Raw genomic sequence first — 13,958 nt, 5'->3', positions numbered from 1 at the left:
CCACCACCCTCTGTCTCCTATCTGCTAACCAATTCCTGATCCAAGTACCTAAATTACCACCAATCCCATACATCTGCATTTTCTGCAGAAGCATACCATGGTGAACCTTATCAAACGCCTTACTAAAATCCATATATACCACATCTACTGCCTTACCCCTATCCACCTCTTTGGTCACCTTCTCAAAGAACTCAATAAGGTTAGTAAGGCACGACCTTCCCGCTACAAAACCATGCTGACTATCTCTAATCAATTCATTACTCTCCAAATAACTATAAATCCTATCCCTAATAATTCTTTCTAAAACCTTGCCCACTACAGAAGTAAGACTCACTGGTCTGTAATTCCCAGGGAAGTCTCTGCTCCCCTTCTTAAACAATGGGACAACATTCGCTGTCCTCCAATCTTCCGGTACTATACCAGAGACCAACGACGACCTGAAGATCAGAGCCAGTGGCTCTGCAATCACCTCTCTTGCCTCCCAGAGAATCCTAGGGTAAATCCCGTCCGGACCAGGGGACTTATCTATTTTCAACCCATCTAGAATATCCAACACATCCTCTGTATCAACTACAATACTTTCTATTTTACACCCCTTCACCCCAGTGACCTCCTCAGCTACATTCATATCGTCCTGCGTGAACACCGAAGAGAAATAATGGTTCAATGCCTCTCCAATCTCTTCCGGTTCCACACACAACTTCCCCCTACTGTCTGTAACTGGCCCTAATCTTGCCCTAACCAACCTTCTGTTCTTGACATACCTATAGAACGCCTTAGGATTCTCCTTAATCCTATCAGCCAAAGTCATCTCATGCCCTCTTCTAGCCCTTCTTAACTCCCTCTTCAACTCCCTCCTAGCCAATCTAAAGCTTTCTACTGCACTACCCGAGCCCTCAAGCCTCATCCGAACATAAGCCTCCTTCTTCTTCCTAACCAACAAATCAACTTTTTTTGTGCACCACGGTTCTCTAGCCCTACCAATTCCTCCTTGCCTGACAGGGACATACCTATCACAGACCCACAGTAGCTGCTCCTTGAAAAAACTCCACATTTCAGACGTTCCTAGTCCCTGTAATCTCCTAGTCCAATCAATGCTTCCTAATTCTCTCCTAATGGCCTCATAATTACCCTTCCCCCAGCTAAAACTACTGACCCGAGGTTCATGCCTATCCCTTTCCATCACTAAGGTGAACGTAACCGAATTGTGGTCACTATCACCAAAAAGCACACCAACTTCCAAGTCTAGCACCTGGTCTGGCTCATTTCCCAGCACCAAGTCCAATATAGCCTCACCTCTAGTTGGCCTATCTACATATTGAGTCAAAAAACCTTCCTGCACACTCTGAACAAAAACTGACCCCTCTAACGAGCTAGAGCTATAGCAATTCCAATCAATGTTAGTAAAGTTAAAATCCCCCATAACAATTACCCTATTACTTTCACTCCTAACCAGGATCGTCTCTGCAATCCTTTCCTCAACCTCTCTAGAACTTTTTGGAGGTCTATAAAAGACTCCCAACAGGGTGACCTCTCCTCTCCTATTTCTAATTTCTGCCCATACTACCTCAACAGACAAGTCCTCATTAAACTTCCTCTCTGACACTGTGATATAGTCCTTGACCAATAATGCTACTCCACCCCCCCTTCTACCTCCTTCTCTACTCCGACTAAAGCACTTGTACCCCGGCACCTGCAACATCCATTCCTGACCCTGCTCTATCCACGTCTCTGAAATGGCCACAACATCAAAGTCCCAGGTACTGGTCCACGCTGCAAGTTTATCCACTTTATTGCGAATACTCCTCGCGTTAAAGTATATACATTTCAAACCTCGCTCCGCCCCACCCCCACAATGCCGTGCAATGCCGTCCCCTTCTATGCCCCCCTCACTTTCACAGTTGACTCTGTAATCTGCATTCAAATTTGTCCTACCAAAATGAATCACCTCGCACTTATCAGGGTTAAACTCCATCTGCCATTTTCAGCCTAGCTCTTCATCCTATCAATGTCTCTTTGCAGCCTGCAACAGCCCTCCACCTCATCCACTACTCCACCAATCTTGGTGTCAGATTTCCCTCATCTCATAACGTTTGTTCGTGAGCCGACCATGGGGAAGCTTATCAAATGCCTTACTAAAATCCATGGATACGACATCAACTGCTCTACCTTCATCACTTCATCTACTTCGTTACCTTCTCAAAGAATTTAATCAACTTTGTGAGGCAAGATTTATCCTTCACGAAACCGTGCTGACTATCCCGGATTAAGCTGCATCTTTCCAAATGGTCATAAATCCTATCCCTCAGGACCTTTTCCACTAACACAGTGGGCGGCACAGTAGCATAGTAGTGCTGCTGCTTCACAGCTCCAGGGACCTGGGTTCGATTCCTGGCTTAGGTCACTGTGTGGAGTTTGCACATTCTCCTTGTGTCTGCGTGGGTTTCTTCCAGGTGCTCCGGTTCCCTCCCACAGTCCAAAGATGTGCGGGTTAAGTTGACTGGCCATGCTAAAATTGCCCTTAGTGTCCTGAGATGCGTAGGTTAGAGGGACTAGAATCACTGAATCCTTACGGTGCAGAAGGAGGCCATTCAGCCCATCAAATCTGCACCAACCACAATCCCACCCAGGTCCTATCCTGTAACCCCACATATTTACTCTGCTAATCCCCATGACACTAAGGGTCAATTTAGCATGGCCAGTCAACCTAACCTGCACATCTTTGGACTGTGGGAGGAAACTGGAGCACCTGGAGGAAACTCACGCAGACACAGGGAGAATGTGCAAACTCCACACAGATAGTGACCCAAGGCTGGAATTGAACCCGGGTCCCTGGCGTTGTGAGGCAGCAGTGCTAACCACTGTGCCACCGTGCCCCCAAGGATTAATGGATAAATATGTACAGATATGGGGGTAGGGCCAGGATGGGATTGTGGTCAGTGCAGACTCGTTGGGGCCACATGGCCTTTTCCTGTATTGTAGGGTTTTTATGATTCAAACGTACCGACCACCGAAGTAAGACTAACCGGCCATTGTTCCTGAGGAGCAGCATCGAGAGGCAGCGATTTTTGGGCGTGTGAGGAGGCAGCACGAAAGGTACATTTTCTGTTTATATTTTTTAACTTTTTATTTCTAATATAAAGTCGCGAGTATCGGCGGCATTTTTTAAATTAGTTAGAAACCGGAAGTCGTCACTAGGATGCTTACCGGTAGTTGTAGTTTTTTTTTCTCGGTTTTATAAGCACCTACCTCCGTGTATCGGCCTCACTGTTCCTGAGGAGCAGCATCGAGAGGCAGCGATTTTTGGGCGTGTGAGGAGGCAGCACGAAAGGTACATTTTCTGTTTATTTTTTTTAACTTTTTATTTCTAGTATAAAGTCGCGAGTATTGGCGGTTTTTTTAAAATTAGTTAGAAACCGGAAGTCGTCACGAGGACGCTTACCGGTAGTTGTAGTTTTTTTTTCTTGGGTCCCTGACCCTATAAATTAGAGCAGAGGGGATACCCGATCCTCTACACTGGTAGAGAATCCCACCCTCCCACCTCATTATAAGTGTGTGGGAAGTTTTTTTTTCTTCTTTTGTTTTATTTTCTGCTGGTAATTGTTTCAGGGATGGCAGTTCAGGCAGTAAGCTGCATCTCCTGTGGGATGTATATGGTGAGGGACTCCAGAAGTGTTTCAGGTGATTTTACTTGTAGGAAGTGTGTTCGATTGCAGCTTCTGGAGGAGCGTGTAAAGGAGCTGGAGGTGGAATTAGAGGAACTCCGCATAATTCGGGAGGCGGAAGCGGACATCGATAGGAGTTATAAGGAGATAGTCACTCCTAGAAATGAGTCTTGGGTAAATGCCAGGAAGAGGGGAAAGAAGCAATTGGGGGGACAATCCCCTGGGGCTGTTCCCCTCCAAAATAGGTTTTCAGTCCTGGAGGCTACAGTTGAGGAGGAATCAACTGGGGATAGCCAAAGGGAGCAGGTCTCTGGGGGTGAGCCTAGTGTGAAAGCTCAGGTGGTTAGGGGATGTAAAAGATTGGGCCTAGTGATTGGGGACTCCACAGTTAGAGGGACGGATAGGAGAATCGGAAGTAATGGTAGGGACTCAGGGCTGGTGTGTTGCCTACCAGGGGCTGGGGTCCGGGATGTATCGGACAGGGTATTCAGGACTCTTAGGTGAGAGGGAGATCAACCCCAAGTTATAGTTCATGTGGGGACGCATGACATAGGGAGGTTTAGGGAAGGGGATATTAAGCAGAGATTCATGGAGTTGGGGTGGAAACTAAAGGCCAAGTCAGAAAGAGTGGTTATCTCCGGACTCTTGCCTGTGCCACGGGATAGTTTAGAGAAGAATAGGGAGAGGGAAAGTTTGAACTCGTGGCTGAGGGGATGGTGCAGGAGGGAGGGGTTCAGGTACTTGAGCAATTGGGGCTCATTCTGGGGAAGGTGGGACCTCTATAAGAGTGATGGTCTACACCTGAATCAGAGGGGAACCAATATCTTGGGGGGAAAATTTGCTAAGGCTATGCAGGGGGGTTTAAACTGATTCAGATGGGGGGGTGGGATCCTGAGTAGAGGGGGTGAAAGTGAGGGGAGCATAGATGGGGACTGCAATGCACAGCATCGCGGGGGTGGGGCGGAGCAGGGTTTGAAATGCGTATACTTTAATGCGAGGAGTATTCGCAATAAAGTAGATGAACTTGCAGCGTGGATCAGTACCTGGGACTTTGATGTTGTGGCCATTTCAGAGACGTGGATAGAGCAGGGTCAGGAATGGTTGTTGCAGGTTCCGGGGTTCAAATGCTTTAGTCGGAGTAGAGAAGGAGGTAGAAGGGGGGGAGGGGTAGCATTATTAGTCAAGGACTGTGTCACAGTGTCAGAGAGGAAGTTTGATGAGGACTTGTCTGTTGAGGTAGTATGGGCGGAGATTAGAAATAGGAGAGGAGAGGTCACCCTGTTGGGAGTCTTTTATAGACCTCCTAAAAGTTCTAGAGAGGTTGAGGAAAGGATTGCGGAGACGATCCTGGTTAGGAGTGAAAGTAATAGGGTAATTGTTATGGGGGACTTTAACTTTACTAATATTGATTAGAATTGCTATAGCTCTAGCTCGATAGAGGGGGCAGTTTTTGTACAAAGCGTGCAGGAAGGTTTTTTGACTCAGTATGTTGATAGGCCAACTAGAGGTGAGGCTATATTGGATTTGGTGCTGGGAAATGAGCCAGACCAGGTGCTGGACTTGGAAGTTGGTGTGCATTTTGGTGATAGTGACCACAATTCGGTTATGTTCACCTTAGTGATGGAAAGGGATAGGCATGAACCTCGGGTCAGTAGTTTTAGCTGGGGGAGGGTAATTATGAGGCTATTAGGAGAGAATTAGGAAGCATAGGTTGGACTAGGAGACTACAGGGACTGGGAACGTCCGAAATGTGGAGTTTTTTCAAGGAGCAGCTACTGCGAGTCCTTGATAGGTATGTCCCTGTCAGGCAAGGAGGAATTGGTAGAGCTAGGGAACCGTGGTGCACTAAAAAAGTTGATTCGTTGGTTAAAAAGAAAAAGGAGGCTTATGTCCGGATGAGACTTGAGGGCTCAGGTAGTGCACTAGAAAGCTTTAGATTGGCTAGGAGGGAGTTGAAGAGTGAATTAAGAAGGGCTAAAAGAGGACATGAGAAGACTTTGGCTGATAGGATTAAGGAGAATCCTAAGGCGTTCTATAGGTATGTTAAGAACAGAAGGTTGGTTAGGGCAAGATTAGGGCCAGTTACAGACAGCAGAGGGAAGTTGTGTGTGGAACCGGAAGAGATTGGCGAGGCATTGAACCAATATTTCTCTTCGGTGTTCACGCAGGGGGACATGAATGTAGCTGACGAGAACACTGGGTTGCAGGGGTGTAAACTAGACAGTATTGCAGTTGATAAGGGGGATGTGCTGGATATTCTTGAGGGTTTGAAAATAGATAAGTCCCCTGGTCCGGACGGGATTTACCCTAGGATTCTCTGGGAGGCAAGAGAGGTGATTGCAGAGCCTCTGGCTCTGATCTTCAGGTCGTCGTTGGTCTCAGGTATAGTACCGGAAGATTGGAGGATAGCGAATGTTGTCCCGTTGTTTAAGAAGGGAAACAGAGACTTCCCCGGGAATTATAGACCGGTGAGTCTTACTTCTGTTGTGGGCAAGGTTTTAGAAAAAATTATTAGGGATAGGATTTATAGTTATTTGGAGAGTAACGAATTGATTGGAGATAGTCAGCATGGTTTTGTAGCGGGTAGGTCGTGCCTTACTAACCTTACTGAGTTTTTTGAGAAAGTGACCAAAGAGGTGGATGGGGGAAAGGCAGTTGACGTGGTATATATGGATTTTAGTAAGGCGTTTGATAAGGTTCACCATGGTATGCTTCTGCAGAAAATGTGGATGTATGGGATTGAGGGTAATCTAGGAAATTGGATCAGGAATTGGCTAGCAGATAGGAGACAGAGGGTGGTGGTTGATGGTAAATATTCGTCATGGAGTTCAGTTACGAGTGGTGTGCCTCAGGGATCTGTTTTGGGGCCACTGTGTTTGTAATTTTTATTAATGATCTGGATGAGGGTATAGTTGGGTGGATTAGTAAATTTGCCGATGACACCAAAGTCGGAGGTGTGGTAGATTGTGAGGAAGGGTGTCATAGTTTGCAGGGTGACTTAGACAGGTTGCAGAGCTGGGCCGAGAGGTGGCGGATGGAGTTTAATGCGGAGAAGTGTGAGGTAATTCACTTTGGTAGGAATAACAGATGTGTCGAGTATAGGGCTAACGGGAGGACTCTGAATAGTGTGGATGAACAGAGGGATCTAGGTGTATGTGTACATAGATCCCTGAAAGTAGGGAATCAAGTAGATAAGGTTGTTAAGAAGGCATACGGTGTCTTGGCGTTTATTGGTAGGGGGATTGAATTTAGGAGTCGCAGCGTCATGATGCAACTGTACACAACTCTGGTGCGGCCGCACTTGGAGTATTGTGTGCAGTTCTGGTCCCCACATTATAGGAAGGATGTGGAGGCTTTGGAGAGGGTGCAGAGGAGGTTTACCAGGATGTTGCCTGGTATGGAGGGGAGGTCCTATGAGGAGAGACTGAGGGATTTGGGGTTGTTTTCGCTAGAAAGAAGGCGGCTAAGAGGGGATCTTATTGAAACATATAAGATGATTAGAGGTTTAGATAGGGTGGATAGTGATAGCCTTTTTCCTCGGATGGAGAAAGCTAGCACGAGGGGGCATGGCTTTAAATTAAGGGGGGGTAGTTATAGGACGGATGTCAGGGGTAAGTTCTTTACCCAGAGGGTGGTGAGGGATTGGAATGCCCTGCCTGCTGCAGTTGTAAATGCGCCTAGTTTGGGGGCGTTTAAGAGATCCGTGGATAGGTTTATGGATGAAAAGGGACTGGTTTAGGTTAGAGGGTCATTGTTTTTTAACTAGTCGGTGCAACATCGTGGGCCGAAGGGCCTGTTCTGCGCTGTAATGTTCTATGTTCTATAATTACCAACGCGGATAAATGTGTAGTAGTCCATTTTGGCAGGTCCAATGGGATGAAAGAGTACAATATCAAGGGTAGGAGTCTTAGCAGTGTTGAGGAGCAGAAGGATCTTGGGGTCCGGGTCCATAGGACTCTTAGATCGGCCTCGCAGGTGGAGGATGTGGTCAAGAAGGCGTATGGTGTACTGGCCTTCATTAATCGAGGGATTGAGTTTAGGAGTCAGGAGGTAATGCTGCAACTTTATAAAGCCCTTGTCAGGCCGCATTTGGAGTACTGTGCACAGTTCTGGTCGCCTCACTACAGGAAGGACGTGCCAGCTATTGAGAGGGTGCAGAGGAGATTTACAAGGATGTTGCCTGGATTGGGAGGCATGTCTTATGAAGATAGGTTCAGAGAGCTAGGTCTCTTCTCCCTGGAGAGACGAAGGTTGAGAGGCAACCTGATAGAGGTTTATAAAATGTTGAGAAGAAGATAGGGTGGATTCTCAGAGGCTATTTCCCAGGGCTGAAATGGTCGTTATGAGAGGACATAGGTTTAAGGTGCTGGGGAGTAGGTACAGAGGAGATGTCAGGGGTAAATTTTTCACTCAGAGGGTGGTGAGTGAGTGGAATCAGCTGCCATCGGTGATGGTAGAGGCAAACTTGCCGGGGTCTTTTAAAAGACTTCTGGATGAGTACATGGGATTTAATAGGATTGGGAGTTATAGATAGTTCTATGGCCTGGTAGGTATGGATATGATCAGTGCAACTTGTGGGCCAAAGGGCCTGTTTGTGCTGTAATGTTCTATGTACCAGGGTCATTCCTATTTCCTTTCTTGAACAGAGGATCAACATACGCCACTCTCCAGTCCTCTGGTACTATCCCCGTGGACAGTGAGGACCTAAAGATCAAAGCCAGAGGCTCTACAAGCTTATCTCTTGCCTCCCAAAGTATCCTAAGATATATCCCATCTGGCTCAGGGGACTTATCAACCCTCAGGTTTTTCAAAAAGGCTAATACATCTTCCCTTAGAACATCTACTTCCTCCAGCCTATCAGCCTGTATCACACACACATCCTCAAAAACATGGCCCCTCTTCTTGGTGAGCATGAAGTATTCATTCATCGCTTCTCCTATCTCTTCTGACTCCATGCACAAGTTCCGACTACTATCCTTGACTGGCCCTAACCTCACTTGGTCATTTTTTTAATTTCTCAAATGAGTAAAAAGCCTTGGGGTTTTTCTTGATCCGAACCACCAAGGACTTCTCATGCCCCCTCCTAGCTCTCCTAAGCCCTTTCTTTAACTCATTCCTTGCTACCTTGTAACCCTCAAGCAATCCAACTGAACCTTGTTTTCCTTACATATGCTTCCTTTTTCCTCTTGACAAGGCATTCAACGTCTTCTGTGAACTGTGATTCCCTCACTCAGCCATTTCCTCCCTACCTGACAGGGACATGGTTGTTGCAGGTTCCGGGGTTCAGATGTTTCAGTCAGAGCAGAGAAGGTGGTAGAAGAGGGGGAGGCGTGGTATTGTTAGTCAAGGACAGTATTACGGTGGCAGAAAGAACGTTTGATGTGGACCTGTCTATTGAGGCAGTGTGGGCTGAAATTAGAAACAGGAAAGGAGAGATCACCCTGTTGGGAGTTTTTTATAGGCCTCCAAAAAGTTCCAGAGATGTAGAGGAAAGGATTGCAAAGATGATCCTGGATAGGAGTGAAAGTAACAGGGTAGTTGTTATGGGGGATTTTTAACTTTACAAATATCGATTGGAAAAGCTACAGTTCAAGCACGTTAGAGGGGGTCAATTTTTGTCCAATGCGTGCAGGAAGGTTTCCTGACACAGTATGTAGATAGGCCAACAAGAGGCGAGGCTACATTGGATTTGGTACTGGGTAATGAACCAGGCCTGGTGTTAGACTTGGAGGCAGGTGAGCACTTTGGTGATAGTGACCACAATTCGGTTACATTTACCTTAGTGATGGAAAGGGATAGGCATATACCAAAGGGCAGAAGTTATAGCTGGGGGAAAGGTAATTATGAGGCTATTAGGTGAGATTGAGGATACATAGGGTGGAGTAGGAAAATGCAGGGGCTGGGAACATCTGAAATGTGGAGCTTGTTCAAGGAGCAGCTACTGTGAGTCCTTGATAAATATGTACCTGTCAGGCAGGGAGGAAGTGGTCGAGCGAGGGAACCGTGGTGTACTAAGGAAGTTGAATCTCTGGTGAAGAGGAAGAAGGAAGCTTATGTAAAGATGAGACGTGAAGGCTCAGTTAGGGCACTGGAGAGTTATAAATTAGCCAGGAAGGAGCTAAAGAGAGAGTTAAGAGGAGGTAGAAGAGGACATGAGGAGACTTTGGCGGATAGGATCAAGGAAAATCCTAAAGCTTCCTACAGGCATGTCAAGAATAAAAGATTGGTTAGGGCAAGATTAGGGCCAGTCAGAGACAGCAGTGGGAAATTGTGCGTGGAGCCTGAAGAGATAGGAGAGGCACTGAATGAGTATTTTTCGTCAGTATTCATGCAGGAAAAAGTCAGCGTAGTCGAGGAGAATACTGTGATACTGGGTAGTAGACTAGATGGGATTGAGGTACATGAGGAGGAGGTGTTGGCAATTCTTAAGAGTGTGAAAATAGATAAGTCCCCTGGGCCAGATGGGATTTACCCTAGGATTCTCTGGGAGGCTAGGGAGGAGATTGCAGAGCCTTTGGCTTTGATCTTCATGTCGTCATTAGCTTCAGGTATAGTGCCGGAAGACTGGAGGATAGCAAATGTTGTTCCCTTGTTCAAGAAGGGGAGTAGAGACCATCCTGGGAATTATAGACCGGTGAGCCTTACTTCTGTTGTGGGCAAAGTTTTGGAAAGAATTATAAGGGATAGGATTTATAATCATCTAGAGGGAAATAAATTGATTAGGGATAGTCAACACGGTTTTGTGAAGGGTAGGTCGTGCCTCACAAACCTTATCGAGATTTTTGAAAAGGTGACCAAAGAGGTGAATACGGGTAAGGCAGTTGACGTGGTGTATATGGATTTTAGCAAAGCATTTGATAAGGTTCCCCATGGTAGGCTACTGCAGAAAATGCAGATGCGTGGGATTGAGGGTGATTTAGCAGTTTGGATCAGGAATTGGCTAGCTGATAGAAGACAGAGGGTGGTGGTTGATGGGAAATATTCAACCTGGAGATCAGTTACAAGTGGTGTACCTCAGGGATCTGTTTTGGGGCCACTTCTGTTTGTCATTTTCATAAATGACCTAGATGAGGGTGTAGAAGGACGGATTAGTAAATTTGCTGACGACACCAAAGTTGGAGGAGTTGTAGACAGTGAGGATGGATGTTACAGTTTGCAGAGGGACATAGATAAGCTGCAGAGCTGGGCTGAGAGGTGGCAGATGGAGTTTAATACGGAAAAGTGTGAGGTGATTCACTTTGGTAAGAGTAACAGGAGTACAGAATATAGGGCTAATGGAAGGACTCTTAGTAGCATTGACGAGCGGAAAGATCTCAGTGTACATGTGCATAGATCCCTGAAAGTTGGCACCCAGGTTGATAAGGTTGTTAAGAAGGCATACGGTGTGTTAGCTTTTATTGGTAGAGGGAATGAATTTCAGAGCCGTGAGGTCATGTTGCAACTGTACAAAACTCTGGTGTGGCCGCACTTGGAGTATTGCGTACAGTTCTGGTCGCCGCATTATAAGAAAGATGTGGAAGCATTGGAAAGGGTGCAGAGGAGGTTTACCAGGATGTGGCCTGGTATGGTGGGAAGATCTTATGAGGAAAGGCTGAGGGACTTGAGGTTATTTTCATTGGAGAGAAGAAGGTTACGAGGTGACCTAATTGAGGCGTACAAGATGATCAAAGGATTGGATAGGGTGGACAGTGAGAGCCTTTTTCCTCAGATGGTGATGGCTAACACGAGGGGACATAAATTTAAATTAAGGGGTTGTAGTTATAGGACGAATGTTAGAAGTAGGTTCTTTACTCAGAGGGTAGTAAGGGCGTGGAATGCCCTGCCTGCAGCAGTCGTGGACTTGCCTACTTTAAGGGCGTTGAAATGATCAGTGGAGGTTCATTAGATTGGTTCCACTGGTCGGCACAACATCGAGGGCCAAAGGGCCTGTTCTGCGCTGTAATGTTCTATGTTCGATATGTTCTATGACATACCTATCAAGGACACGCACTATTTGTTCCTTGAACAAGCTGCACTTTTCATTTTGTGCCTTTTCCCGACAGTTTCTGTTCCTATCTTATGCTCCTAATTCTTGCCTAATTGCATCATAATTACCCCTCCCCAATTATAAACCTTGCCCTGCCGTATCGCCTTATCCCTCTCCATTGCAATAATCTGTCAACCAGCTTTCTATCCATCTCAAGACATTACTTGCAATCCCATGTGCTTTAACTTTTATGTGAGACAATGTCAAAAGCCTTCTGAAAATCCAAATAAAATACATCCACTGATTCTAAGGACAATGGCGGCAGATACCTGGGAACACCACCATCTAAAGGTTCCCCTCCAAGTCACTCACCATCCTGATTTGGAAACATATCTCCGTTCTTTCACTGTCACTGGGTCAAAATCCTGGAACTCCCTCCCTAATAGCACTGTGGCTGTACCTACACCGCAGTGGTTTAAGAAGCAGCTCACCATCACCCTGAGCGGTAATCAGGCATGGGGAATAAATTAGGGATGGGCAATAAATCCAGGCCCAGCCAGTGAAGCCCACGTCTCAAAGTAAAGAGAAGTTTATTTATTAGTCACAAGTAGGCTTACATTGACACTGCAGTGAAGTTACTGTGGAAAATTCTCTGTCACCTGTTTGGGTACACTGAGGGAGAATTTAGCATTGCCAATCCACCTAACCAACACATCTTTCCAACTGTGGGAGAAGGAAACCCACACAGACACGGGGAGAACATGCAAACACCACACAGACAGTGACACAAGCTGGGAATCGAACCTGGGTCCCTGGCACTGAGGGGCAGCAGTGTTAACCACTGTGCCGCCTTAAGGAGAATTATAAAAAGACTAAGATAAAAGAAGATCAGTGTGGATGCTGGAATTGAAATAAAAACAGAAAATGCTGGAAAATCTCAGCAGGACTGACAGTATCTGTGGCGGGAGAAGAGAGACAACACCTAGAGCCTGGATAACTCTGCCAGAGCTGCTGAGATTGTCCAGCATTTTCTCCACTTGTTTCAAACGAATTCCAGTCACCCAGTCAGCCTGATGTTCCTGTCATACTATTAACCCGAATACTCCGAAAGGCTTCACACTGGGGACAGTAGGATTAGGGGGCACAGCCTCAAGATAAAGGGGGGGGGGGGGGGCGGTTTAGAACAGAGTTGAGGGAGAACTTCTTCACTCAAAGGGTGGTGAATCTCTGGAATTCTCTGCCCGTTGAAGTGGTGGAGGCTGCCTCACTAAATATTTTTAAGACGTGGGTTGATGGGTTTTTGATAAGAGAGGGGATTAAGGGTTATGGGGAGAGGGCGGGAATGTGGAACTGAGCCACGACAGATCAGCCATGATCTTATTGAATGGTGGGGCAGGCTCGAAGGGCTAGATGGCCTACTCCTGCTCCTATTTCTTATGTTCTTGACTGTATATGATGCTGCACTGGTAGATTTTGGGGCCTCTCCCACTCTCAGTCACCGAGCGCCGTCCTTACCTGCCAGGTGCCGAGGCCAAGAAGCGGAATCGAGCGGCCATTATTAAGCAACCGGGTGGTGGACGAAGCAGACATGCCCAGACCTGACCGAGACCCCGCCCCTAGAGCCATAGACCCCGCCCCTAGAGCCAGAGACCCCGCCCCTAGGGCCAGAGACCACGCCCCTAGAGACAGAGACCCCGCCCCTAGAGTCATAGACCCCGCCCTTAGAGCCAGACCCCCTCCTCGAGACATAGACCCCGCCCCTAGAGCCATAGACCCCGCCCCTAGAGCCATAGACCCTGCCCCTAGGGCCATAGACCACGCCCCTAGAGACAGAGACCCCGCCCCTAGAGCCAGAGACCCCCGCCCCTAGAGCCATAGACCACGCCCCTAGAGACAGAGACCCCGCCCTTAGAGCCAGGCCCCGCTCCTCGAGACATAGACCCCGCCCCTAGAGACCGAGACCCCGCCCCTAGAGCCATAGACCCCGCCCCTAGAGCCATAGACCCCGCCCCTAGAGACAGAGACCCCGTCCCTAGAGACAGAGACCATGCTCCTAGAGACCGAGACCCCGCCCCTAGAGCCAGAGATCCCGTCCTTAGAGACAGAAACGGCGCCCCTAGAGACTCCGCTATTAGAGACTGCGGCCGCACCCCCCCCCGGAGACGGGACTGGCGCCCCTAGAGACCGAGACACCGCCCCCAGAGACCGAGACCCCGCCCTTAGAGACTGAGACACCGCCCCCAGAGACCGAGACCCCGCCCCTAGAGACCGAGACACCGCCCCCAGAGACCGAGACCCCGCCCTTAGAGACTGAGACACCGCCCCCA

The 13,958-nt window shown here is 47.6% G+C and overlaps 1 protein-coding gene across 3 annotated transcripts in view; it reads right to left on the bottom strand.

The window, feature by feature from the left end:
• The window catches only part of LOC145341736 (aldo-keto reductase family 1 member B1), a 109,858-nt gene extending 96,619 nt beyond the window's left edge, over positions 1–13,239 (bottom strand). For all 3 annotated transcript variants that reach the window (XM_080186598.1, XM_080186599.1, XM_080186600.1), the window contains exon 1: positions 13,147–13,239. In XM_080186598.1, the coding sequence (XP_080042724.1) occupies positions 13,147–13,221 (75 nt within the window). In that variant the 5' untranslated portion in view covers positions 13,222–13,239. The remainder of the gene's footprint in view (positions 1–13,146) is intronic.
• Between the last annotated feature and the right edge of the window lie 719 nt (positions 13,240–13,958).

The sequence above is a fragment of the Carcharhinus amblyrhynchos genome, chromosome 4, assembly GCF_965287045.1.
Source record: "Carcharhinus amblyrhynchos chromosome 4, sCarAmb.v2.hapA, whole genome shotgun sequence".
Taxonomy (NCBI): domain Eukaryota; kingdom Metazoa; phylum Chordata; class Chondrichthyes; order Carcharhiniformes; family Carcharhinidae; genus Carcharhinus; species Carcharhinus amblyrhynchos.
This window is presented reverse-complemented; position numbering and strand designations above follow the sequence as displayed.